This window comes from Morus notabilis, unplaced genomic scaffold (assembly GCF_000414095.1).
Source record: "Morus notabilis unplaced genomic scaffold, ASM41409v2 Scaffold24, whole genome shotgun sequence".
In the NCBI taxonomy this organism is placed as follows: Eukaryota; Viridiplantae; Streptophyta; class Magnoliopsida; order Rosales; family Moraceae; genus Morus; species Morus notabilis.
The window spans coordinates 588,766-613,934 of NW_010368056.1; the positions used below are offsets into that span (position 1 = coordinate 588,766).

The window sequence follows — 25,169 nt, forward strand, 5'->3', positions numbered from 1 at the left end:
GTGTGTGTGTAGAATTGTTTTTAAAAACGAGTTTTACGTATTTTAAGAAGTAAAAAATAAAAATAAAAATAAAACAACGTTTGTTTAATAAATATTTTAAAAATAAAATGACGTTTGTTCAATAAATATTTTAAAAATGAAAATAGTGAGAATGATTTTTATAAAAGAATTAGAAAATAATTAAAAGTTATTTTTATTTTTTTGTTTTTATTTTTTAGTACTTATCAATAATATTATAATATATTAATTAATAAACACGATTTCACTTTTTTATTATACTCAAAACAATCTCTTAAAAAAATCAACCAAATGCAATTTCATAATCAGTCCTAAAATGATTCTCAAAACAATCTCATTTTTACTTTTTATTGAAAAAAAAACATTTTAAAACTAATTCTAAACGCACCCAGTATTTTTTTTATAAATACTACTTAAACTATTAATTTTGTGTTAATTTGTCTGTTAATTTTTAAAAAAAATTAAGGGATAAATTGACACAAAAGTAATAATTTGGAGGTAAGTTGACTTAACATCAATAGTTTAGAAGACATTTATAAGAATATAAATAGTGTCATGTCATTATTTTGTTAGTTTTATAAATGTAGACAACATTTTAAAATAGAGAGCATGTTAAAACAAGGTATAAAGTTCAAGGGATATTTATAAAATTAATCCTTCCGTTTCCCGTCCCGTCAAATTCTAAACATAACAAATCAAATCACAATAATAAAGCTACAAAAGATGTTTAGATTATAGGTAAAGTCTTAAGTCTGACAGTCATACAAATTTAGTAAATGTAATTTTTTTTATATTCTCATGTAACATTGTTCATAAGTGTGCAACAATTGATGTGTTTAACTGTAATACTCAATGTTACATGTGTTGTACTATAATTTTTTTTAATGTTATATTTAAGTGAACTGTGTTTTTTTTAATAAATGTAATACTCATGTTACATTTGTTTAACTATAATTCTCATTTGTTTTTATTTCTTATTCTTTTTAAATTTTTCTTATTTCTAATCCTTTTTCCTCTCTTCCTTTTAATTAAAAATAATTTCTTTTAAATATGCCTCTACATAAATTTTTGCTTAATTTTTTTGATCAAAAACTCATGAAAAACTTTAATTCTTTTTCTATGTGTTTTTTTTATAAACATACATAAAAGAGTCTGTTTTTCTTTAGCCACATGTGAATATATCCTTTTTACTTTTATTTTATGTCCACTTCTATTTTTTACTCTTTTGTTTTTATTTCTTATTCTTTTTAACTTTTTCTTGTTTCTCATCTTTTTTTCCTCTCTTTTTTTTAAGTAAAAATAATTTCTTTTAAATATGTTCCAGTTTAATTTTTTTGGGTCAAAAACTCTTGAATAACTTTAATTTTTTCTATGTTTTTTTTTTTTTGTGAAATCACGAGCAACCCCAGAGAAATATGAACAATTGAATACAAAGCCAACGAATTGAAACACCAAGAACAGAGAACCACGTTTCTGGAAAAAAACCTCTCAAGCTTTATTCAATCAATGGAATTAGAATACCAAGAAAAAACAAATCTCTGTACAGTACATCAACTAGATTTTTTCTCTCTAGTCCCAAAGCACCCAGAAACTTCTACCTTTTTCTTTCTCTCTGGAACTCTCTCTATCGAAGAATAGAGAAAACTGCTTTTTTAATCTGTTTTAACAAAACGTTGAAACTGTTACAAATGATAAAGACAAAACTACCCTTATCGCATAACCTGTACTAATCCCACCTAAGCTTCTTGACACCACTCTAAGTGTGCCACCTGGATTTACATTTTTAATATTGTTTTCCCTTTTATTTTTAAAATGAACTTAATTTTTAAAAAGATCACGTGTTTTAACACATGATCAAACTTATAATTAAGTGGTATGTGGTTTAAAAAAAAAAAAAAGGAACAAAAACAACTACGCCAATAGAATAAGTATTGCAGTATATTTAGCTACGGCGTGTTTGAAGATGGTGATGAGAACAAAAATAACACATTGTTCTTCATCTTTGGTCGCAAACACTTGTCAATCTAAGGAAAAATTGATATTTTTTCTATCATTACACTTTTCTATTTGTTACATATTTTATTTCATCTATGTTTCTTTCATTTCTACCAGAACGACTTAAAACAATTTATAGAAGAAAAGAAAACACCTGAATAAATTACTCTTTGGAGATAGAACGGAAGAGAAAGAAAACTAAAAAATTACCGCTTCAATTTGACAAATAATAGACGTACAAAGACAAAATATAAAACTGTGGGGAGCAATTATGAATCGTCACAAAACAAAGTCATTTTACAGAATGGAAAACGATAGCAGGATGAGCTTTAGAGAAATCTATAAATACCAGCTAGCACTAAAGAAAAAGACACTCTTTTACGCATTTCATCACAATTCACTAAAATTCTTAGAGAGAGAAGGCAGAGTTTGAATGAGAGAAAGAGATCAATTTAGTTGATTTGGAGTTAAGATAGATTTTGACTCCAATAAAAAAAAATGGAAGTTTTTTTTGCATGAATTCCCTAAATTTCACGTATTTGCTCTTTAATTTTGGATCTTGATAATTTATCTTCTAACTTTAAAATCTGTTGCAAAGCTGGTCAAACTAACAATTATGTTAAACTTTTAGACAATTTGCACCAAGTGTCTTGGATGTGATTATCTAATGAGAACAGATTTAGAGCTCGTTTGTTTCATATATTCAAACTCAAAATAATTAATTATGCTATAATGTTTTTCTCTCATAAAAAATTTTAATTTTAAATGTCAAAATAAAAAATCAGAATTTGAGTATATCTTTTAAATGCGCCCTTAGTCATTTTGCTTCAAAACTGTACCCATATTCTTTTATTTTCTGGAAGGAAATGGGGACCAATTCAAAGAAAAATGAGGAAAACTACCTTCATGAAACGGTCATGTGCAAGTCACATGGTGCAAACCATCTAAAAAGTTCACCGGAATAATCAATTTGGTCAGCTTTGCAACGGTTTTCAGAGTAAGAGCAGTAAATTATCAAGATATAAAGTACAGGGACCAATATCCTAAAGTTTGAAAAGCACAAGGGGGTGAATGCAAAAAAGCAAAAAATGCGTGAGAGAATTTGCCCAAGAACGGTTACTTATAGCGTGTGTACGGTTTTTCCTTTGTCGCACCTTTTCCGTACCATTACTACAAGTAGTGAGTGAGTGAGGAGAAGAAGTCTTGTCATTCTCGTCGTCGGTCTTCCTTCTTCACAAACCCACTCTACTTTTCTTGCTAGCTGGTAATCAAACCCAAACAAAAAAAAAAAAAAACGAAGAGAAAATTTTCATTTCTTTTCTCAACCAAAAAAAGAAAAAAAAGAAAAAAGTTCTGAAATCAGTTTCTCACATTTTCATTTGGAATCAGTTACAAGCTCTCTTTCCATATTTGGTAATGCAGAGTCGGGAATGTTCCCGTGAACTGAACCTCCTCAGTCTCTGTTTTTTTTTGTTCTTTTTGGCGAAAATCTGTATAATGTGTTTGGTTGCCGAGAAATCTGACGGTCTTCTTTTTAGAACCAAGATTTATTGTTCTCTAGCGAATAAAACAAATTGAATAAGCTTTACTTTATAAATATTTTGTGTTTTTTGAATTTTGAACCACTTGAAATTTGATTTCAGTCTGCATTTGGGGATTTTCTTTGAATAATTTGTTCGTTCGTATTCCAGTTTTGTTTCTTAATAATTGATAACTTATATGAATAATCTGTTAATTACTATTCTGATTTTGTTTGTTAATAATTTGAAGTTATTTTCCGTGAATAATTTGCTCAGTGATATTCCAATTCTGTTTCTTAATAATTTGAAGTCACTTTCCGTGAATAATTTGTTCAGTAATATTTTCATATGTTAATAATTGTAAGTCATTTTCCATGAATAGCAATATTATAATTTTGTTTCTTAATATTTCGAAGTTGTTTTCTGTGAATATTTCGTTCTTTAGTATTTTACCCTTTTTTTTCTTAATAATTAAAGCTGTTTTATGTGAATAATTTGTTCATTAGTATCCATTTTTGTTTCTTACTAATTAGAAGTTGCTTTCTGTGAATAACTCGTTCAGTTTGTTAATGGCATCGTCAGACGAAGAGGGTGAGATTGTGCCAAAATGTGTCACAAACTACCATTTTGTTAATCATGTGGAAGAGCCTGTCTCATTCACTACTTTGCCTCTTCAATGGGGACCAAATGAGAGCCTGGTTCAATCAGGAAGACAGGTTTTCTTGCTTGCCACCGCTGAGGACGACGGACTTCAGAAGGTTTTCAAGAGGGTCATAGCTTGGAAGTTTGATCTCTCTTTTGTGCAGCCTGAGATTTCGGTTCTTTCGAAAGACATGAATTGGATAGCACTCCAGAAGCCACGGAAGAGTTTCGAGAATACGATCAGGACGGTTTTTGTCACCCTTCATTGGCTTCATTTCTTGAAGAAGAGTCCTGAGGCATTAGGAAAGGATTTGTGGAACTACTTGACTAGAGTTTTTAGGTTTGCGTTTTTTTGTATATGGTTGTGTGATTTTCTTATGTGCTATTTTGCTTGTTTATAGTGATGATTCTGTGTCTCTTGCAGCTCATTTGAGGTTGAGCCTTCTGGAAAGGATTTGTTGGATCACATTGCGTTAATTACTGAAGCTGTTAGAAGGGATAAAGATTTGGCGAAATGCATGGTTGTTGTTGATTTTATGTTGTAAAGTTTTAGAGTTTTAACATTCACCAAGCTAACAGGGACCATTTTACTTTTTGTTCATCCTTTGAGTTTAGATTTTTTTAGTACCGGAATTTAGAAATATAAGATCAATTTGCAAGTCATTTGAACCAAAACGTTGCAGGCTCATAAATCAAGTTGAAGAAATCATTGTCAAAAGAATTTAGGTCGAGATGGCCATGCCATTTTGTCTCCTACTAAAAGACCTTTGGGAGGGTCTCAACTCTATCTGATCATACCATAGATTGATTCAATGGCGCAACTGTGTCGTTTGGACCTAGATCTACTTCATTATATTTTTAAGATCGACACAGGTTGATTAGGTTCATCCAGTTCTTTCTCTATTCCCAGAAAGAACAAAAGTTTACAACAAAGTTTCTCTTATGGCTTTTATTTGTTTCTGGGATGCATAAAATTTTATTCAATCGTGTTTAAATTAAAAGCTACATCTAATTATCTTGAACAAAAGTAAGTTATTCAATGCTTCATATTGCATTTACTAATGATTTCCTTCTCTGAATACGTTTCAGTATCTGCTTACATATATGGAGAAGCCTGGAAATGGTACAGCTTTTGATGAGGTCAATTTACACTTTACTTTGCTGCTTTGTCTTCATCGCATTTCAGTGCCTATGACTGTATTTGAGGTCCCTTTGCTGCTGGTTTAGCAGGATGTACAAATAAAAAAGAAACCAAAGTTTATAGTTGATATGGACAACGTTGATGAAGATGATGGTGAATGTTTTGATGAAGATGATGAGTTATATGATCATGTCTGCACAATATGTGATAATGGTGGTGAAATAGTGTGGTATGCTGTCTATTTTAAAGTCCTCCTTTCAGTATGGTTTTCTTAGACAGACTTGTTTCTTATTGGTACATTGTTTAGGTTCCTAAAAGCGTAAGTCAAGTATTTAGGCGACCCTAATCTGGCCCTAGTCTTAGGACTAGTTTTGTTTTGTTTTTTTGTTTTTTTTGTTTTTGCTTTTGCAGTTCTTCTCTTATGTTGGATTAAATTGCAATTTCATATCAGTTGTCAAGGAAGATGCATGCGATCCTTCCATGCAACTATAGATGCTGGTGGTTATACCTGCGAATCTCTTGGATATGATGATGCTCAAGTTAAAGTATGTGTTCTGATGGTTTCGATTAATGTGTCAAATTATGCTCTCTTTTCCATTTTTCGTTTGCAATTTCCAGTTACTTGCGCCTATAATTAACTTTGAGCATATGCAGGCAATTCCAACCTTTTTGTGTGCAAATTGCAAATATATGCAGCATCAATGCTTTGTATGTGGAAAGTTGGGCTCTTCAGATAACTCCTTGAGTGCAGAGGTAAATTTTTTGACACTAGTTTCTTAGTTGCTCGAAGCACTTCTTTGATTGGGCTAAGGTATACCATCATCGATGCATTGCCTGGGGCACTTTTATCTTCCAAAAATACCATAGGAGGGTTAAGAACATGCCATCATTTTTAAGGAAAGATAAGAACATATCAGTGTATAACTGCAACTTGATGAAGCATATTATTGATGGATTTCTATTAAATTACAATATCTGAATTTTATTTGAAATTTTGAATATATAAGACTAAAGACATTATTCTACCAATGCAAATGTTTGGTTTTTCAATATATACAAATCAAAGAACTGCATCAAGTTACTACCCCTGACAAGGAGAAATCTGGCGAAAGACGTTATAAAGGAGTTCCTCTCTCTGAGCAATATCATGAACAGAGACAGACTACTATAACTGTAACCAAAAAAAAAAAAAAAAAAAAAGAGAATACATTCATCACCTGCGAAACGTTACTGGATCATAATGCCTCTCTAGGGTATTATTTATTTATTTATTTAGATAAGCTATTCTTGTGCCCTTTAAATGCCAAAAAAAAAGGCATTCATATCAATAGTAGAGATTTTTGGAACAACCTTGTTACTATAATTTTCCGGTCTCTTATATAGGTTTTCATGAAATTTACAATATGGTTGACTCAATAAATCAGAGTAGTTTCTGAACTCATTGGTTCATGATATTAGAAGAAAAAGTTTTCTAAGGCTCTTTTTGTTAATTGTTGGATGTAATTTCATGGTAGTATTATCTTTGGGTTATAATTACAACAATAGTTAACTATCAAATCTTATTGTCTGCTGTTACTCCAGCTTATTGCTTATCAGATTTCAGTACTTTCACAATAGCATTGGCTAATTAGTTCAGAACTAAATTCCAAATCTCTCAACTTGGTGTTTATCTGTTGCATGTAAGGTCTTTCCTTGTATTTCTGCAACTTGTGGAAATTTCTATCATCCTCAATGTGTTGCAAAACTACTCCAACCAGCTAATAAAAGTCAAGCTGAAGAACTTCAGAACAGAATCGCTGCAGGGGAATCATTTACCTGTCCTGTTCATAAGTGTTTTGTTTGTAAGCAAGGTGAGAACAAGAAGGTCCATGAGTTGCAGTTTGCAATCTGTCGACGGTGTCCAAAGGCATATCACAGGAAATGCTTACCCAGGCACTTCAAAACTCAACTTTTCTGTTACAAGCATTGATAGTAATATGAAGTTATGCTTTGAAACGATTGGACATCTGGTTAATAATGATGGTTGGTTCCCTGGATCAATTTTCAGGACCATTACTTTTGAGAAGGACCGTGATAGAAACATTATGCAAAGGGCTTGGGATGGTCTACTTCCTAATCGGATACTGATGTATTGCATGTAAGTTGTAAGTTCATTTGAAGACATGTGTCATTGTGTCTGCTTGAAGTTAGCTTTTGAAGTCACATTACATTTTGCTGTGCGGATTGTTAATTATATTGACCAGGGACCATGAGATTATTAGAGAAATAGAGACTCCAGCTAGGGATCATTTGAAATTTCCTGATGTTAAAGGACAACATAAGTCACACAGTTCATGGCCCCATTCGAGCAAGCCGAGGGCTACAGTTTCAATGAGAATTAACGGATCCAAAACTTTAGCTGCAAAAGGGCAAGTAGTTAAGCATCCAAAACAGTTTGAAAAGGTCGGTTGTAGTTTCATTACTGGTCAATCAACACAAAATATCAGGAAAAGAAGTGCTGGGCCAGGTTTTGGTCTGTTGACAAAGCCAAATACAAATGATGGAGTAAAAAAATCTTCAACAAAAAACATTGGACATGCTCCACATCGTTTCTTCTCAACAACTGAACGCAAGTTACCAATGCAGAATACCTCATCAATTAGCTTAAAGACTTACCCAGTAAAGTCCAAGTGGCCGATAGCTAGTGCCAGTGGAAAAAAAGCTACAGAAGAGCATGATATTAAAAAGGAAAAGAAGTTACCATCTTCAGTTCAGGCTGAAATGGAAAAGCGGTGATTACTGACCTTGTTCCTTGTTTCAACAATACAAGATTTCTTACTGAATTTACAGATTGTAATCATACAGTTCAACAGAATAATGCCCTGGCTTTATTGTTTTTTATTGGCATGATTTGGTATAAAGAATTTTGGCTCTAATGGAAGAATCTACCTCTTCATTCAATCATGAAGAGTTCACAAAAGCGCAGCAACTCCCAGCTACTTGTGGTTTATTCTCCGGAAACTTACTGGACAAAACCATTACAACAGGAAAAGTGGAGGGCTCTGTCATGGTAATTATGGCTTACAACTATTAAGATTGTGGTTTTGCTTATCTTTTTATCTAAAACTCTTAATACACTTGCAGGCTATTCGAACAGCCTCAAAGAAGCTACGTGAAGGATGTAGTGTTGAGGATGCAAAAGCTGTTTGTGAACCAGAGATTCTTGCGCAAATCTTTAAATGGAAGGTTCAAAACCACTTTATCTACAATCAAGTTTTCTTTGCAAAATCTATGTTTCACAAATCTGTTGATCTTCTGGGTGTTCTTTTCTTCTTTTCTTTCTCTCTTTCACTTACGAGTTGTTACTCTTATCTATGCTAATGATCTTGTACCTTTATTCTTCCATTTTTCAGAACAACCATTTTTTGCTAAAAAAATAAAAACTGTAAACAAGTTGCATAAGGAGAACACTGGTCTTAGGAAGAAAATTTTGGCTTCTTTAGGTCATTGTTTTGTTTTTACTTATAATTTTAATTGCACGATGTATGTCGTGTTATTTTTACATCATCTTTTTTATGTTTCTAGGATTTAATAAAATAGTTTGCTTTTTAGAAGTTTCACACTTTTTTGACCTAGACGTAGTAGTTTTATTAGTATGCTACTCAATACTTGTGTTAGTTTCTTTTATTTTTTTTCTATGTGGACTGCATAAATATTTTCTCTATACGTCATTGCAGAGGAAGCTTAGCATCTATCTTGCACCTTTTCTTCATGGCATGCGTTACACATCTTTTGGTCGTCATTTCACAAAAGTTGACAAGCTTAAAGAGGTAAATGATTTTTTTTTTTTTTTTCATGACAAGCAATTTTACTTTTTGCAATCGCCTGTTCAGGGTTTTGGGAACTTAGAAATATCCCTCTACTGTAGGTCTGGACAATATAGTAAATTGTATAATTTTCTTTGTTAGTCTGGTCATGAGGCTAATCGCATAAATAAACTGTGCACAGGTTGTTGACAGGCTTCATTGCTATGTGCAAGATGGAGATACAGTAAGGAGTTTTTTTAGTTTGGTTGTTTCACTTTAGAAATTTATGGCATCCTTTCTGTGGATAAGTGATGTATCTGATTGGCGTGGACCTTGATGAAATAGACCCGTAACTATGCATTTCCTTTGTTTTCACCTCTGAAAATGCATCATCATCGAGCTAATGTTGTTAATTTTATTAGTATCATCTCTAAAGTGACTACTATCATTTTCCCTTCAACAGATAGTTGATTTTTGTTGCGGTTCCAATGATTTCAGTCTCCTGATGAAAGAAAAGCTTGAAAATACAGGGAAACAGTGCTTCTTCAAAAATTATGATCTTTTGATAGCCAAGGTAGACCTTTATCTTACTATTGTAGTTTCCTCGTCTCTCTACCTTCTGCGGACAAGTTCATAAATAAAAATAAAATTTGGAAGACGCCAATCGCAGACATTCTCGAGTTCGTTTATAGTAGTTACACTGTCAAATGCCTCTATACTCCGATATTGCAGTTAGAGCAACTCCAATCACGCTAGTCATTTCATGTTTTTAACTAAAATAGCTAACGATTTAGCATTTTTTTTAGCTTTTCTCCACTCCAACCATTAGCTAAATGGTTAGCTATTTTAGAGAATGCATTCCACACTAGCTATGGAGACGCTAGCCATTTCATTTTTTGTATTATTTTATTCTTCCAACCATAATAAATGGAAAGGTTCTTTTTTAAACTCAATAAAGATATATCTTAAATTCAATAAATATTAAAATAATCTATGTTTAGCTAAAATAGAGAATATGGTTGGACTGACTCACTAAAAAGTTGCTAGCTAAAATAGTTTTCTAGCCATTTTAGCTAGAATTTAGCTAAAATTTAGAGAGCTCCCTTGGAGACGCTCTTAGAAGCAACCGCCTCTTAGAAGCAACTGTAAGATGGATCCAATTCCTTTAAGCAGGACTACTTCTAGGATGACTATGTTGTTAAAATATTAATGATGTGGGTAAAGATTCTTTGTTTAGATACCTTTAATTCAGTAAACTTCCTAATACCAAGGATTTAGTGAGAGAAATGACTTCTGTCAGATGAAATGACAGAACGATTCATGAGGAGAGCCCAGTAAGTTTCAAAAGAAAGGCTTCTGTCAGTTGATCAGTAAATTTATTTGTACACCAAAGAATTGGGGATAAATTCGAAATTAGCTAACCATTTGTGTGTTTGAAGAATATGAAAACGTGAATCTTTTTATGCTTAATCGTGGATGATTATTACTATTTTGCAAGGATCAGCATAATTCTTTGTATGGTTTAGTGGTTGTCAACTTGTTGGTATTAATTCTCATTTGTTTTAAACTCTATCCTTTTAGAGGGAGGATAAGATATTTGCTAAGCTCCAATGTTGCACTAAGTTGGTTACCTAATAGCTGTAATCTTCGAGTCTTCAACACTAGACAACGATCCTTAAAACCTTTTGTGGTGTTTCTCTCTTTTGATGCGATTTCTTCTTTATGTGACCATGTTCTCTGCTGTAATGCTGGGGTGTATTGTGTTTGTGTGAAATTTTGAAAAAAAAAAAAAAAAAAAAAAAAAAGGAATTTTTGGTGTTGGCATCTCTTTTCTGACAACCTTCATCTCCACATCAAAGTATCTCTTAGTTTTGAGTACTGACAAACATCTCAGCAGTTTTCCATTCTTCCTTCTATTCTCTCGCTTGGAATACTGTCTTTTAGTTGCACATACATACTACATCCTTTTATTGTTGTAGAACGATTTCAGCTTTGAGCAAAGAGACTGGATGAGCGTCAAGTTAAATGAATTACCCGATGGCTCTCAGCTGGTAACACCCAAATCCTTTACGTGTATAGAAAAGGTGCTTGTCTCATACTTATAAGCCCTCTCTCTCTCTCTCTCTCAAGTAGATCATGGGGCTGAATCCTCCTTTCGGAGTGAAAGCATCTCTGGCAAACAGGTTCATCAGAAAGGCCCTGGAGTTCAGACCAAAACTCCTCATCCTAATCGTCCCAAAGGAAACCAAACGGTGAGTGCCTGTAGTTGACTTCTTTCTCCTCTTCTCTCTCTATCTCATATATATTTCTCTCTCTCTGCTTTACCAGGCTCGACCAAACAGGATTCCCGTATGATTTAGTTTGGGAGGATCAAGTAATACTATCAGGAAAGGTACTCTCTCTCTCTCTCTTTTTCCTCTCTGGAAAAGTAATCTGCTAGTAACTAATCATGAAATTTTATGAGATGTGATTTGCTACCCTTATGTATAGAGTGTAGACTTTAAAATGGACTAGTTACAATATTTACTTTTTTTTTCCCCAGTCATTTTATCTACCTGGTTCCGTTGACATGCATAACAAGCAATTGGAGGATTGGAACTTGAAGACGCCACCCTTGTATCTTTGGAGTCGCCGTGACTGGAGTGCAAATTACAAGGAGATAGCTAGAAGGCATAGGCACGTATTCCAGGAAGCGCCGCTGCACGTGGAGGGAAACGACAACGTAAACAGCTATCTCATGGAGGAAAAATATGATTGCTATCAGGACTGTTCCAGTCTCTATGCATCTGGTGATCTCTCCAGCATATTGGATGATGTTCTGGATTATAATGATTTAGCTGAACCGGAAGGAACTGGAGCAAGTATTCAGGACAAGGTATTACAAAGCTCTTTTTATGGTGATGGCATTCATATCAGTTGCAAGAATAGCCTTAATGGGATTGAATGTGAGGAAAGGGGCCAAACTGAGAAGTTGATACCGCCAAACTGGGATGGTTTTGTTCCTTCTGACAAGTGGCATTGACATGGAGTTGTCCCCCCCATTACATTCACCGACATGTTACAAAGCGCTTCGCGAAGCGTTTGGAATTCCCAAAAATGCGGAGAAGGGTTGGTAAGTTGAAAGAACGTACGCTGATGGATTTGGAAAATTGTGCACAATCCAGATCAGTAATCCGACTGTCACAGGAAGGAGGCATAGTTTCCAGGAAATCACCAATCTTGATCATAACTGCTTGTTTCGCACAAGAACTGAGGGATTGTTCTTTTGCAACAAAACTCAAAAAAAATTTAAATTCAAGTTACAATTTTATTTAAGTTCACGTTCTCTTAACTTTCAATTTTATTCAACTTTACTCAATTTTATTCAAATTACAACTTCAACTCAAGTTATAACTCAAATTCAACTAAAAAATTACACTCAAATTACACTTTAAAAGAATAATTCTGAATTTCTTGTAACGAAACTCGACAACTGAAATTCCACTAATAAATATCTACCAATAGGCTATAGCTCTACCTTTAAAGAGCTCGTTTACGTTTATACATTTACAAGTGCAATAGGTGTAAATGGTTGAACTGTGCTAGTTATTTAGAATTGCAACCTGGAATATGCTTCATGAGAGCTCAAATCTACAAACGGAAGCTAGTATGTAATCATTTTCCTACTTTTCTTGGTCATAGTTGCCACCAAAATTGATAAAAGCGGACAAATAAATAAGGCACTCTTTTGAACAATAAATAATAAACACGAACAGTTCTCTTGCGGTTTATAAAATCCATTATCCAAAAGGATGGAAATAAGAATTAGCTTCTACTCAAATAATAATTGTACACTATATAACAATAATTAAAAAAATTAGAGGGCATTGCCCTGTTTTGCATTGTCTCTTAACCAGGTTAAATGGTAACAGATTAAAAATTTACATTTTTATGCCCTACAAAATCCTGAAAAACAACAGGCACTCACTTTAAGCTGGTAAAGGCACAAATTCAAGCTCGCCCCTTCCTTAAGAAGGCAACAGGCATCTAGAGGATGCATGACATTTTACAGTTTGATGAGCTTGACAAAGAAAACGCTACTTGTCGTCCAATTTTAACGAATTTAACCGTCTCAATCTCTGATCAAGCTCCGCCATCACAGCAGGTTCTTGCTTTTTCCTCTGCTTAGATATAGTGTTGGTGGTCATTGATCCTATCTTATCAAAAGCCACCTGCAAGGTTAACAAAACGGAATGATTCAATTAACTCCTTTTCGTTCAAAGTGATAATAAGAAGAAGTAATCCCAGGAAAGAAGAATTTCACAGGTTCAAGTACAGGAGCAAAAAGGGCCACGGGTGTGTGTATGGAGAATGAGTCGTCATTTCACGCGATTTTCATGTTCAAAACTTCGTAAAATGATAAATCATTTTATTACTAGTAAATTTTGAGGCCTCATCTATACTTTTTTATAGTGGTTTTCAATTGTACTTTTGTAAGATTATTTACTATTCAGCAATGATGAATCCCAAATAAATGTGTATCGTCAACTTCAAATTCATGTTATGTCGTGTCTCAGCATCAAAAGTTGTTTATACCCACAAGCAGAGAAAGGGTGAGAATTATGAAAAACTATAGAATGAAAGAGAAAACTTGGTGAAAAATTTTATTACCGTCAATAGATCATCAGGGTCGAAGAGATGATGAGTAGTTTTCTGCAAAATATTAATTACATCACCCACATGATGGGTTAAAAGCAACTCGTCTTCCTTCATCTGCAAGTGGAGATCACAATATCAATTAAAGTGATGCCTTATTTAGATCTCCTTTTCAATCACAAGTTAAGAAGCTTATTAATATTGTGTTCCTATAATGATGCAAAGTTCTGACGGTTGAAAAGCTTTCAGTACCTTAAAGAATGCCAAAGCCACATGAAATAGCACCTTTGCTCCCTCATAGAAAAGGACATCCCATACCCGAAGAGCTGTCTAGAAACACGAAAAAAGCACCATTGAAGAACTGTAAGTCATCAGAACAACATTAAAATTTCAATTTGAACAGAGATAGTCGCCACTAATCTAACCTCTGAAGGTAAACTCTTAGAAAAGAGGCAAAGAAACCACTCAGTGGCAACAAGGGAAACATCAAAGTCCAATGCTTCCAAATGAGTGGCTATCCTGCATTTGTCTTCCAGTTTTTCAGAGACACCAACAAGAAAATAGAAAATGGGGAAAAAAGATATGGCCATGTAAATGAAAGGTAAAAATACCTAGGGCATTTTTTGGCAAGTAGATCCTTGAAAACTCTTTGTTCCACATGGCATCCCGATAAATTATTTGTGTAACAGTCATTAACCAAAACGTTCTCCAGGAGGACAGCAAGCATCCAAAATGCATCTTCCTCTGTTTTCATTACAAGCAACAACAATGCTGCAACATAATTTAAGCCCTGCACCAATGATATCAAATGTTAATATAGAAGATCAATATTGGTTCTAGGGCATGATAAGCGGAATATTTTTTGGGTTGGGAAGAATTAAAAAGGGTATATAATTTTGTCTGTAATAACTAAACCGAGAATCTAAATAGCTTTTGAAAGATTTATGAAGAAGTATACCTGACAATAGCCTACATCGGAATCACGGAAAGAATACCCAACAAGAACACGTCGCAGAGCAGCATGGCCCTCTGGAGTATCCAACCATGGGTGACCTGGAAAGGTCCGTGGAAGGTCCTGCACGTGTGATTTAGAACTCAATGAGAAATTGAAGAAACTTACAAAATGAACAACAATAAGAAGAAAAACTTGAGGAAATTAAGGAGAACAAGTGGAAGAACTTTAAGCAGCATAAGATATCACAAATACATCGAAAAGACATAAACCATAAAACATGAAAATTTTCAACTTCAATCCACAAGAATGAACCATAACAAGCACATTATCTTACGTTACAATTAAAGAGGCCACATAAAACCCTCATGTTGAAGGGAGAAAAAGACCTGGTTTAGCTTCAGCCATCATTTACTCGCACCATATTGACAACCCCAAAACTTGCTTGACTTGGCCACTACCAAATCTCGACAACAAGCAAAGTTATGTGAATTTTTAAACCATGCCGTCTTTCCTGACTTATTTCTTAGTTCTAACAAACAGATATACCCAAGCAAGCCCTAATTGTAAAAGCAATTTAATGACATTGTTGATTCTTGCCTTTTAGTTCTACACAAAAAAATTTTCAAGATCTGACATTATGACTGGGCCAGTCGCATGCTACTTTCTCTCTGTCCGCAAGATTATACGTCCGTGATTGTAGTCATTTTTATGATCAGATCCCACTAGAATATTCAATGCAACACAAATACTAGTTTCCTTTATTGGATGGTTCTGAGACATAGCTAACAGAATTTTACACCAGAAAGACAAACACAACCTTTCAGAACCAAAAAAAAAAAAAAAAAAAAAAAAAAAAAAAAAAATTTTTAAAAAAAGGGAAAAAAAAAAAAAAAAAAAAAAAGAGAGAAACTTTTGCAAAAATGGATTTGATACAGAGTCATCAACATGGTCCAAACGACAAATCTGCCAAACATATTCAAATAAAAATAAAAATAAAAAATAACAAGGAAACCATAACTACTGATATAAAAGTTATTCCAATTCCATTCATCACCAAATTTTGACCACATATCTTCAAAGTCTAAATTGGCAAAAACAATTATCAAATAAACCAAGATGGGCAGAGGGGCTTACATGATCAATCTGCCTAGTTGCAGGTGTGACTTTCCCTTCAACAGCCTTTGTGAGATCATTGTAATAGCTCTCAGGCACAGTTGACTTTTTCTTCGCAGCCCCAGATAAGGAAAACCAAACCTTGGGCCTAAGAAGTGGAGGAATTCCATTCCTAATAAGCCTCTTCAAGGTAATGGCATTTGCCAGAGTGGAAAATTTGAGAGAAGATTTCAAGGCAATCCCTTCTGATATGGAAGGCTCCAGGTACCAATTTGCACCTTTATTGGCCTCCAATGCCCACCAAACCCTTCCTTGTTTCCTCACCTTTTCTCTCACCTCATTCAACACATTCACATCATCCACATTCCCTTCTACTGTGAACCCATAAAGGTCTTGGAACTTCACAGTCAGATTGGCCCTCCTGGCATGGATGCTTGGCCTCAGAATTGGTATTTGGGATTGGAATTCTAAGGCAAGGTCTCTTTTGCTTTGAGCTCCGTACATATTTTCTTTTGCTTCTTGTGGCAGATCAAAGGCTGATCTTCTTTGTTTTAAGCAAGAAAAGGTCAAAAACCCACCAGCTAAAGACCATGAAAATGTTATTGTTTATGTTAGAAAAGTTTGGAATTGAATAACAAAAAGAACAAAAGAAAAGAGGTTACGAAGTACCAACCTTGTTGTTCTCAAATGGGTACCTCAAAAGTTCATGGAAGAAAAGCCGGAAACTCAGCATATCACCAAAATCTCACATGTAGATAAACAATATAATTGGCTGCTGCCATAAGGAACTTGAACTTCTGTAACAAAACTAAAATACTCCCTCAAAAAAAAAAAAATTGTTTATTTTTTTATTTTCCTCAGGTGGGCTCAATGTGAAAATTCAAACAACTCCTCAGACCCAGAAAAGCGAATATGGAGAGGGAAAAATAGGCGAACCCAGAAAAAAGAAAAATCTTTTCTTGCAATGTATATTTAAAAAGAGAAGAAATATAGGCGAATAAGGTGGGTAGTGTCTTTACTGAAACGGGGTTTCTTTTGATTAGCAAAAAAAAAAAAAAAAAAAGGAGGAGAAGGAAATTGTCTAATTTAGGAATAAATTATATGGGAATGGATGATGAAGAAAAGAGGGTTTACAAAGATCAAGAGAGTCCGGATTTTGGGGATGATTTGAGCAAAGGAGGACATAATGTAAAAATAGATGTTCTGAATTCTGAAGTTGTCTCCTTTTTTTGGTGTGGACTGTTAACAGAAAAAATAAAAAAATAAAAATTGATGTGAGGGAAGAGGTCCAAATTGCAAAGGAAAATTTTTCAATTTAGTGGGGCTTCTCTTTTCAATTTTTCTTTCTATAAATATATCTTTCGGAACGTTATAGAGAGAAACCGAGTGGATATCATAGATTGACGATGATTATGCTTGGAGAGAGAGAGAGAGAGAGAGTAGGTAGGTTTACATTTCACAATTGATGATAAAGTTTGGAAAAGTGACGCTCTGCACGGATTTATGTAGGCGCGTTTAGTTTGCTACAAATTAGATTTAAGTTTTTAATTTAAGTTAAAATATAATTTTATATAAGAATTTTTTATTATAGTAAAAAAAATATATGTTATTATTTTTTAAAATTTTTTACTGTAATAAAATTTGAATTGGTGAAATGAACAAAATCTTAATTTCTTTTCCTTTATTTTTTATGATATTAGATGTAATTGTCAATTTCACCTATAGAATCCAGGTTTTGAAAATACCCACAACCGTATTTCTATTTTTTCTTTTTGAGAGGAAGAAAATTACTGATCGGTAACTAAACCTATACGTGTGTTTTTATAGGTCTTACGGGAATTGATTTGTCTTAAAGTTGTAAGTTTGTGAAGAGGCAAACAAATCGGTCTGAGACCCACCACTATGGAGGTTTAGGTTGGCTAAGATTTCGAGTTTAAAAGTTTATTCGCCATGTTCTGCTCGAAAAAAACGTCTACTTTTTAAAGATTTTTTTTTTGAAAATACCTTATAAAATTCTGAATCGGTCTAAACCTTTTAGGCTTATGACGGGACTGGGCCGTTACTCTTTTATTTAGGGTCGGGTTGGGCCGAATAACCCAAACTTTCACCTCTAGTTTGTCTTAAAAATATTTATATATGTACTCAAATTTTTCTTTTTATGCCACGTGCATTTCGTATCATTGCTCGTTGCATGTTTCTATTTGTCTAGATGTGATCCAAGTTCAAATACTTGAAGGGCACATCTACAAGTTCATAAACCAACTATAATGGCTAACAAAACAATAAAAATAAAAATGAAAGTAAAAACAACCCTAAGAAAACTAATAAATGAAATGAAAAACAACTATAACAAAAAGAGCAATGACAACTAGAATATAATGAGCCAATTTATATTTGTTTATGTAACTTAAAACCCTCACACTTGAATATAAAGATTGAAGATCCTTGATACATGAATTCGTACCATGCTCATTAAGGGTCCATGTCCAATCCTTTGCGTCCCATGACGTAATTAGGCTCGATTCATATAGGCCCATTTGTCCTTAATTTGACTCAATTTGAAACCCGCTTAGGGAGTTTTTTCAGAATTAGTCAAATTAAGCATGAATGTATGATGAAGGATTCAAAAGAGAGTTTTCTCTTTGTCTTTGGAAGCCCAAAATCCTTTATTTCAGCTCTTGAATTGCCAAAAGCCTAAGCCTATCCTTCAAAAATTTTCTCCAACTGAAAGGCATGATAAATCCATTAGTTTTGGCTTATTCGAAGGCTTTTCTCCCAATCAGACATGCCTCTAGGAGCACTTCTTGTGTCAGGTGTGCTTTCCCAGCTCTTCTATGTATCAGGTTGTCTATTCGGAGCACTTATTTGCATTCGAAGCAACCTGGTGTCGGAGCAATTTGTTGTCAGAGTAAGTTCAATGGTTGCTTAGTCATTTTCGTACAAACATCCTCCAACGAAGGTTTGACATGCGATCAGACCCCCAAAGAAGAAAGTCTTCAGAGCACTTGGTTGAGTCAAACACTCTTAGAGATTTCAGGTTTGAAGTCACTTTGTGTCAGCCCGAAATCCGGAACTTGGCCTCCAAGTATTTACACTTCTAAGGTGTCATTTTGCCTCTTCTGACAAGGTAGCTGAGATTTTGCTCCAAACAGAATGACTTATGCCTTACTTCATCAGAACGTCGCCATAGTAAATTTTCAGAAACTTTGCATCCCATTTTCGGTGAGTCTCTTTGTCAAACTTAGAAAGCTATCTGACACATTTCCTCCGAATGGGATGCTCCGACAGCCCGCCATCTTTTCTTCCATTCCATTTTCAGACCATCTCTTTATCAAACCAAGAAAGCCCTCTGGTAGTCTTCCTCCAAACAGAAATGAGTGCTCAGACCTTCATCAGAGCAGCTGTCAAGCACTCCCATCTACTCCTATAAATACCCCTTCACCTTTTTCATTTCTACGCAAACACACCTGCACACTAGATCAATACATCAAATTTCACTATCACTTTCTTGGGTACTGAAACTCTTGAGAATTCACTTCAAAATCTCTTTCTAAGTGTTTTCTTCAAGTCATTTGCTACAAAGACTTGAAGCCTTCTTCAAGTTCTCGAGGAACTCCATAGTTTCTAAGCGTTGACTTCCTTTAAAACTCATCAAGGACACTTTTCAATTCTCTTCTAACACCACCTGAGAGCGTTCTGAAAGTTGTTTTCACACTTTTCCGGACGTATTCAAGCCTCCAACCTCATAGCCACTCTCGTCTACCGTTGGAGGGAGTGCTCCAAACGGTCTCCACGCTCTCACAACAACATGCATTCACTTTCGGAGTTCTTTCACCAGATTCCTCCGTTTCATTTTTCTACATCAGCGCATTATCCACCAACGAAACTACGTATTCAAAGCCTCCAAAACAGCCCGAGAATTGCTTTTGGAGCCATTCTCCATCAAAAAACCTTATCCACCTCTCGAGTCACTCCTCCATCAACTACGTGATCACTCCTCTCACCATTCTTCATTATTAGTTTTTTGGATTTTCTAACATTTTTCTTATAAGGGTATTTTTAAGATTTTGGCAACAAAGAGGGTCTTAGAACACATATTCTTCAACCTAATTTGGGCCTAAGCGAACCACACCACTGTCAGAGGTCCTACCATTGTCATCTACTTCGAATGCCCTTTAAGTACTTTGGCCATGTTGGAACCGCCACCACCGAGTCAAATACTTGCACGTACACACTCTGCCAAGTCATACCCTCCGAATCTATTGGACCCCGACAAAGATCATAGTCATTTTTCTTTCTAGGACGTATCACAATTTTGTGCAAATTTGTCAATTTAAACCGATATCATGAAAATTTAAAACCACCTATCAATTTAGCAAATCTGTCAATTTATCAAACTTTTGTCTTTAAGATTAAAATGATAATACAAAGGGGAATTTGAGATAAAAATGAGAAGAGTAGGAGGAAAAAAAAGGGTAAATTCTATACTGATGCATGTTGTTTTGCCCTGTTGATAAAGGAGGTTTTTTAAACTATTCAATAAAATTTTAACAATTTGATCTACAGGTGCATTACTTTTGTGTTGTATATTCTTAATCTGTACACTTGTAAGATTATTAAATTTAATCTAATGTTAAAAAAATTACTTTTCTGGTAGGAAAAAACAATGTGCCATATCGTAGAATTTTCTTTAAAAAAAAATAAAATAAAATAGAGGAGTCTAGAATTATCCATTTTTTAGGGGAGGGATCATAAACTATTAACTTTGATCTTGAGCACTTAAATTTGGTGTTAAAAGACTTCTATCGACCTGATTAGTTGACAGTTCACGTGATTATTATATTTTGTATAGCTTGCTATATCTTTGAAGCCATATGGTTCAAATTTAATTTGTGAAAGAGGTTTAGTTTTTTTTTTTTTTGTTTTTTTTTTGTTTTTTTTTTGTTTTTTTTTGTTTTGTTGTTGTTGAAAGAGATTACTAGTAGTTATTACTTATTACTGTTACACTGTTAGATTCTCCAAAGAAAAAAAAAATAGTTATTACACTAATGAGAATTGATTACTTTAAACCATAAGTGAGCTATAGGTTCAAGCTTAAAATGTTTCAAAACATATATATGAGATGTAAGTTGATAATTGCCGTAGCTAGCTAGTTATTTAAAGGATGAAAAGTGATAAATATATCTTAAAGTATATGAATCTGGATTTTTACTACTTACTCTTACTTTTGAATAATATTTTGTTTAGTCAAATTATTATATTAATTAAAAAGATATTAATCAATAATAAGAGATAAAAATTTAGACTAATACATGTAAGTTAAGTTATTTTCTCAATTTAAAAATAAACAAGACAAAATCTAATTAAATATTAAATTTTTATTTTTATTTTTCAGGTAAAAATTTGATAATTTGTAAATTTGTAAATATCCCGTTTAGTTCGCTGATTCGAGTTGAGATGTGATTTTATGTGAGAGCTTTTTACTGTAGTAAAAAAGTTAAATGTGATTGTTTGTGAGAGCTTTTTACTGTAGCAAAACTCGAATTCTAAACTCGAATCAGCGAAATGAACGGGTAATACATCTAATCAAATACACTCCTATCGGAGCAAAATGTTTGAGGGGTAAAATTGTCACTCAAGTGAAAACAGACAAAGCGCGTCGGAAGGACATTCAGGTAATTCTACGCCGCAGCGAGCACCGGTGTCTGATGGCTGTGAGTCTGTGGCCCACAAAAAATGATTTTCCTACAAGTGGGTGTGAGCTGCGTTTTACGTGGGCCCACTAAGTGGGCCACAGCCTTTAGGCCCGCCAAGATGAGAGGGGGTGTCACGTGCGAGCATTCCATCTCTCACACTGTCCGAACCAAAGACAAAAGCCACATCAGAAACGCCCCTTTGGCTTTAACACGTGTGGTCCTGAGGTTGCATGTTTCGTAGCTGCACGTCAAAGCACTGTATTTTTCACTCTTGGCGAACCCCAAAATTTCATGTTTCAAACGTCTTAATTGTGGACACGTGTATTTCTTAATAAAGAACTTAGGATTATTTTCATAAATACTCATTTTCTTTATTTTAAAAGTGCCCCTTAATTTTTTAAAATGATTCAAAATACCCTCTAGAAACCACGAGAACCAATTCCTCCCTCCTTCCCAGACTCTATATACCCTAATGATGCAACCCCCCCTTTAGTGTTAATGTGCAAGCAGATTTGGTCACTGTCGGATCTTGCCAACCCCGAAGATCTCTGCTGCGCAAGCAAGCCAGGTCAACCAACCTGTCGCCCTTCACGGTACTGCACGAACCCCCCTCCTCGATCTTGCCTACCACACAAGCTCCTTGTCACACTGCGTCGCGTCGTGCCTTCCCTCTTGCGAACAACCGCCTCCAAGCCCACCAGCCCCCGTCACCGAAGTTGCGTCGGGCCAAATCTACCGGTTCCAGCTCAATGCTTGACCAACAACAAAGAGAGAAGATTTGGGTTTTGAAATAAATAATTTTATACTTTTTTTAATATTTTTATTTTTATCTTTTTTAGGAGAAATTATTTTTATCTATTTAATTGTAATTTAATGATTTTAATTAATTTTAAAGCATGCCATGTCAGCAAATGTTAATTAATTTCATTAATTAATCTTTAATACATGTCACATCAACAAAATCCGTTGATATAATAGAGCGAAAGTGGATGGAATAGACATTTTGAATGATTTTTTATAAATTAGGGACTGCTTTGAATCATTTTAAAAAATTAGTGAGCAAATTAAAATAAACAATTATGGTAGTATTTATAAAAATAATCCTAAGAACTTATTTGTAGCCCGAAATGTGTACATGTTGATAAAGAAATATTTGGTGGGCATGTGTTGAACTAAGGTAGTTTTGGGACGGCCTTCTTAATTTGACATTAAAACAAGATGGGCCGGCCTCCTTGTGGGTCCCGCTTTTATGAAGTAAAAAGCTGATCAAGACCGCCAATCTTGCTACTTAAGATTGCATGAATTATGTGAGTTGATCAATGATAAAACTTAAAAGGGGGTTGTGAGGTTCATGATTTACGTTTCAGATTCACTTGTCTAATAGACACAATATAAGCTCTGTTTCGCAGAGCCTTCTAGAAGTTATTTTTGACTTTCTTAAGACCCGTTTAGTTTACCGATTCGAGTTGAAATGTGATTTTATGTGGAGTTTTTGACTGTAGAAAAAAAATTAGATGTGACTGTTTTTTAGAACTTTTTATTGTAACAAAACTCGAATCGGCGAAATGAACGAGACCTTAATTCAAAAGTTGTTTTGAAAATGTTTGGATAACTTGAATATAAGCTTATAGTTAAAATCATAAAATGTGGTTTATAAGACCATCTTTAATGTAAATATTAATGTCAATTATATATTTAACACAAAAAATTGGGATAATAATATATTTGACATATTATTTTTATGATGGTCATAATCATTAAGTTTTAAAAGTTGTCAACGTAAACTTTTAATTTTTAAATAATTTGAAAATGTATCATACAATGATTGAATGAAAAGAATGAAAAGGTAAATATATCAATTAATAGTAATCAAATGTTAAATTTGTAATATGCTGTAGTTGGTACAAATTTGTCCTAAAATATAACATAGAGTAAATTAAGCACAATAAATGGTACTATATTGAAAAGTATTTTTTACACTCAAATATCAAATATGTTATTGGCACATTAATTATGGTACCACATTAGAGATGCTCTAAAAGAAGCTCTTACTGTATAGATTTTTAAACTTGTTTTAAAAATTTTAAATATGACATTTTGTTGTAATATTTTTAATGTTTATTAGAAAAAATTAAAATCATTTTTCGAAGAGAAATTTAAAATCATTTTGACCTATAAACTCTCTTAAATAAGCAGTTCCAAAATTAAACCCCAAAAAAAAAAAAAAAATACAAACACACTGAAAAGTCACAGCTAGGCTTTGCTTATCCTCCTCTACTGAACAAAAGTAAAACAAAAGTAAAACAAATGCTCTGCCAATGTTTAATTGCCCTATTTTCTTTAAGCGTCATTTATATTCTTTTATCTAGTCAGGGGTTTATGGAAGCCACATAATCTATTTCAAAATTGTTAATAAAAAAAGTAACTAGAAAATTTGGAACTTGTGATCTATAATTTCTACTTCATGTGAGAATCAATGATAATTTGAGGCGTCGTTTATCGATTTCTTTCCCCAAAAATTTGTTAAGTTGACACACATACACACACACATATATATATGAGATTATTTTTTGTATTTAGTTTATGTTATGTTTTTAAGTACGTAGCTTCGGCAGGTCATTTCACCCCTACTTTTCTTAATTTCTTCCTTTTTCTCTTAGCATTCTCCCGTTGTGCATTAATTAAAGACCCATTTAGTTCGTTAATTCGAGTTGAGATGCGATTTTATATTAGAGCTATTTATTGTAGTAAAAAAGTTATTTGTGACTGTTACTAAGAGCTTTTTACTGTAGCAAAACTCAAATTTTAAACTCGAATAAGTGAAATGAACAACAACAAATTAATAGTGAAGTTCAAACTCATCTTGTCGCATGAAACACTTGACGCTCGAAGCAATAACACGATAGAGTTTGGAGCCGCGGGCCAAAAATAACATATGGATAATGACCTTTAGGCTTTTTCTTTTTTTCTTTTTCTTTTTTTTTTTTATAGTTTTTCATTGTTTTTGAACTTGAGGTGTAATAATTCATTGACCAAGTAAGGAATTCAGATCTAGATTAATAAAATTCGTCAGTGAATCCAGTCGAGGAAATTTCCCAATAGTGCTCTCCAAAACTTTACACCCTTTTTGACAATTTTATGGGGCAAGACAATATATAGTCAACACTATATATCAAGATCTAGCTGGAACACATGAACTAAAAAAAGCAAGATTATTTATATAATTCCAAATCTGTTCATTACCCATTTTTTTTCATGTCCATCTTGAATAAAAGAAATATTATAATACAAATGTTACTGAAATATTTTCAATAATTATTTAATACTTTTAAAACAACCATTATAAACCATAAATTTGTTATTTATTTTTATTGGTGTAATCTTAAAAATGATTATCTTTTTTTCGTCTAAATTATGGTGTAAACAAAATTTTACAAGTTTCATACATAATAAAATAAAGCTAAAACGATAAATATATGTACACAGTCACATTTAATTTTTTTACTATAATAAAAAGCTCTCATATAAAATCACATCTCAATTCGAATTCAAAATTCGAATCAGCGAACTAAACGGGCCCGTAATACTTTACCAAATACTGAAATTCCGGTTTTGGTATTCGTAGTAGGTGTGATACTTTTACGCACAAGCACAACTTTTAACTAACAT

The 25,169-nt window shown here is 33.6% G+C and overlaps 2 protein-coding genes across 3 annotated transcripts; one reads left to right on the top strand and one right to left on the bottom strand.

Moving 5' to 3' along the window:
* The first annotated feature begins 3,209 nt into the window (after nucleotides 1-3,209).
* Nucleotides 3,210-12,368, top strand: LOC21402971 (protein ENHANCED DOWNY MILDEW 2). Of its 2 annotated transcripts, XM_024176310.1 has the most exons (19): nucleotides 3,210-3,426; nucleotides 4,096-4,515; nucleotides 4,600-4,696; nucleotides 5,265-5,315; nucleotides 5,406-5,545; nucleotides 5,768-5,861; nucleotides 5,971-6,069; nucleotides 7,001-7,248; nucleotides 7,364-7,453; nucleotides 7,560-8,087; nucleotides 8,218-8,365; nucleotides 8,440-8,541; nucleotides 9,033-9,125; nucleotides 9,304-9,345; nucleotides 9,565-9,675; nucleotides 11,081-11,152; nucleotides 11,235-11,353; nucleotides 11,430-11,493; nucleotides 11,644-12,368. In XM_024176310.1, exons 2-19 carry the CDS (start codon nucleotides 4,103-4,105, stop codon nucleotides 12,121-12,123), a joined length of 2,991 nt encoding a protein of 996 aa, XP_024032078.1. In that variant the 5' UTR covers nucleotides 3,210-3,426; nucleotides 4,096-4,102; the 3' UTR covers nucleotides 12,124-12,368. The 2 variants fall into 2 exon arrangements, with proteins under 2 accessions (XP_024032078.1, XP_024032079.1); XM_024176311.1 differs by lacking the exon at nucleotides 9,304-9,345.
* A 499-nt stretch (nucleotides 12,369-12,867) lies between these two features.
* LOC21402972 (growth hormone-regulated TBC protein 1) lies at nucleotides 12,868-17,256 on the bottom strand. Its single transcript, XM_010114525.2, has 8 exons — nucleotides 16,478-17,256; nucleotides 15,826-16,385; nucleotides 14,695-14,811; nucleotides 14,348-14,526; nucleotides 14,162-14,255; nucleotides 13,989-14,066; nucleotides 13,752-13,853; nucleotides 12,868-13,312 (listed from the first exon to the last, which is right to left on the bottom strand). The coding sequence occupies exons 2-8, from the start codon at nucleotides 16,306-16,308 to the stop codon at nucleotides 13,178-13,180; spliced, it is 1,188 nt and encodes a 395-aa protein (XP_010112827.1). The 5' UTR covers nucleotides 16,309-16,385; nucleotides 16,478-17,256; the 3' UTR covers nucleotides 12,868-13,177.
* Nucleotides 17,257-25,169: the final 7,913 nt, after the last annotated feature.

Excerpts from the sequence above, each read along its gene's own strand:
- LOC21402971 (XM_024176310.1), top strand. The coding sequence starts at position 4,103 with ATGGCATCGTCAGACGAAGAGGGTGAGATTGTGCCAAAATGTGTCACA. Across the intron at positions 8,088-8,217 it reads CAGGCTGAAATGGAAAAGCG|AATTTTGGCTCTAATGGAAG; the intron begins GTGATTACTGAC and ends TTTGGTATAAAG. Across the intron at positions 11,354-11,429 it reads GTCCCAAAGGAAACCAAACG|GCTCGACCAAACAGGATTCC; the intron begins GTGAGTGCCTGT and ends CTGCTTTACCAG.
- LOC21402972 (XM_010114525.2), bottom strand. The coding sequence starts at position 16,308 with ATGTACGGAGCTCAAAGCAAAAGAGACCTTGCCTTAGAATTCCAATCC. Across the intron at positions 14,256-14,347 it reads CTTGCCAAAAAATGCCCTAG|GATAGCCACTCATTTGGAAG; the intron begins GTATTTTTACCT and ends AGACAAATGCAG. Across the intron at positions 13,313-13,751 it reads ACCCTGATGATCTATTGACG|GTGGCTTTTGATAAGATAGG; the intron begins GTAATAAAATTT and ends TTAACCTTGCAG.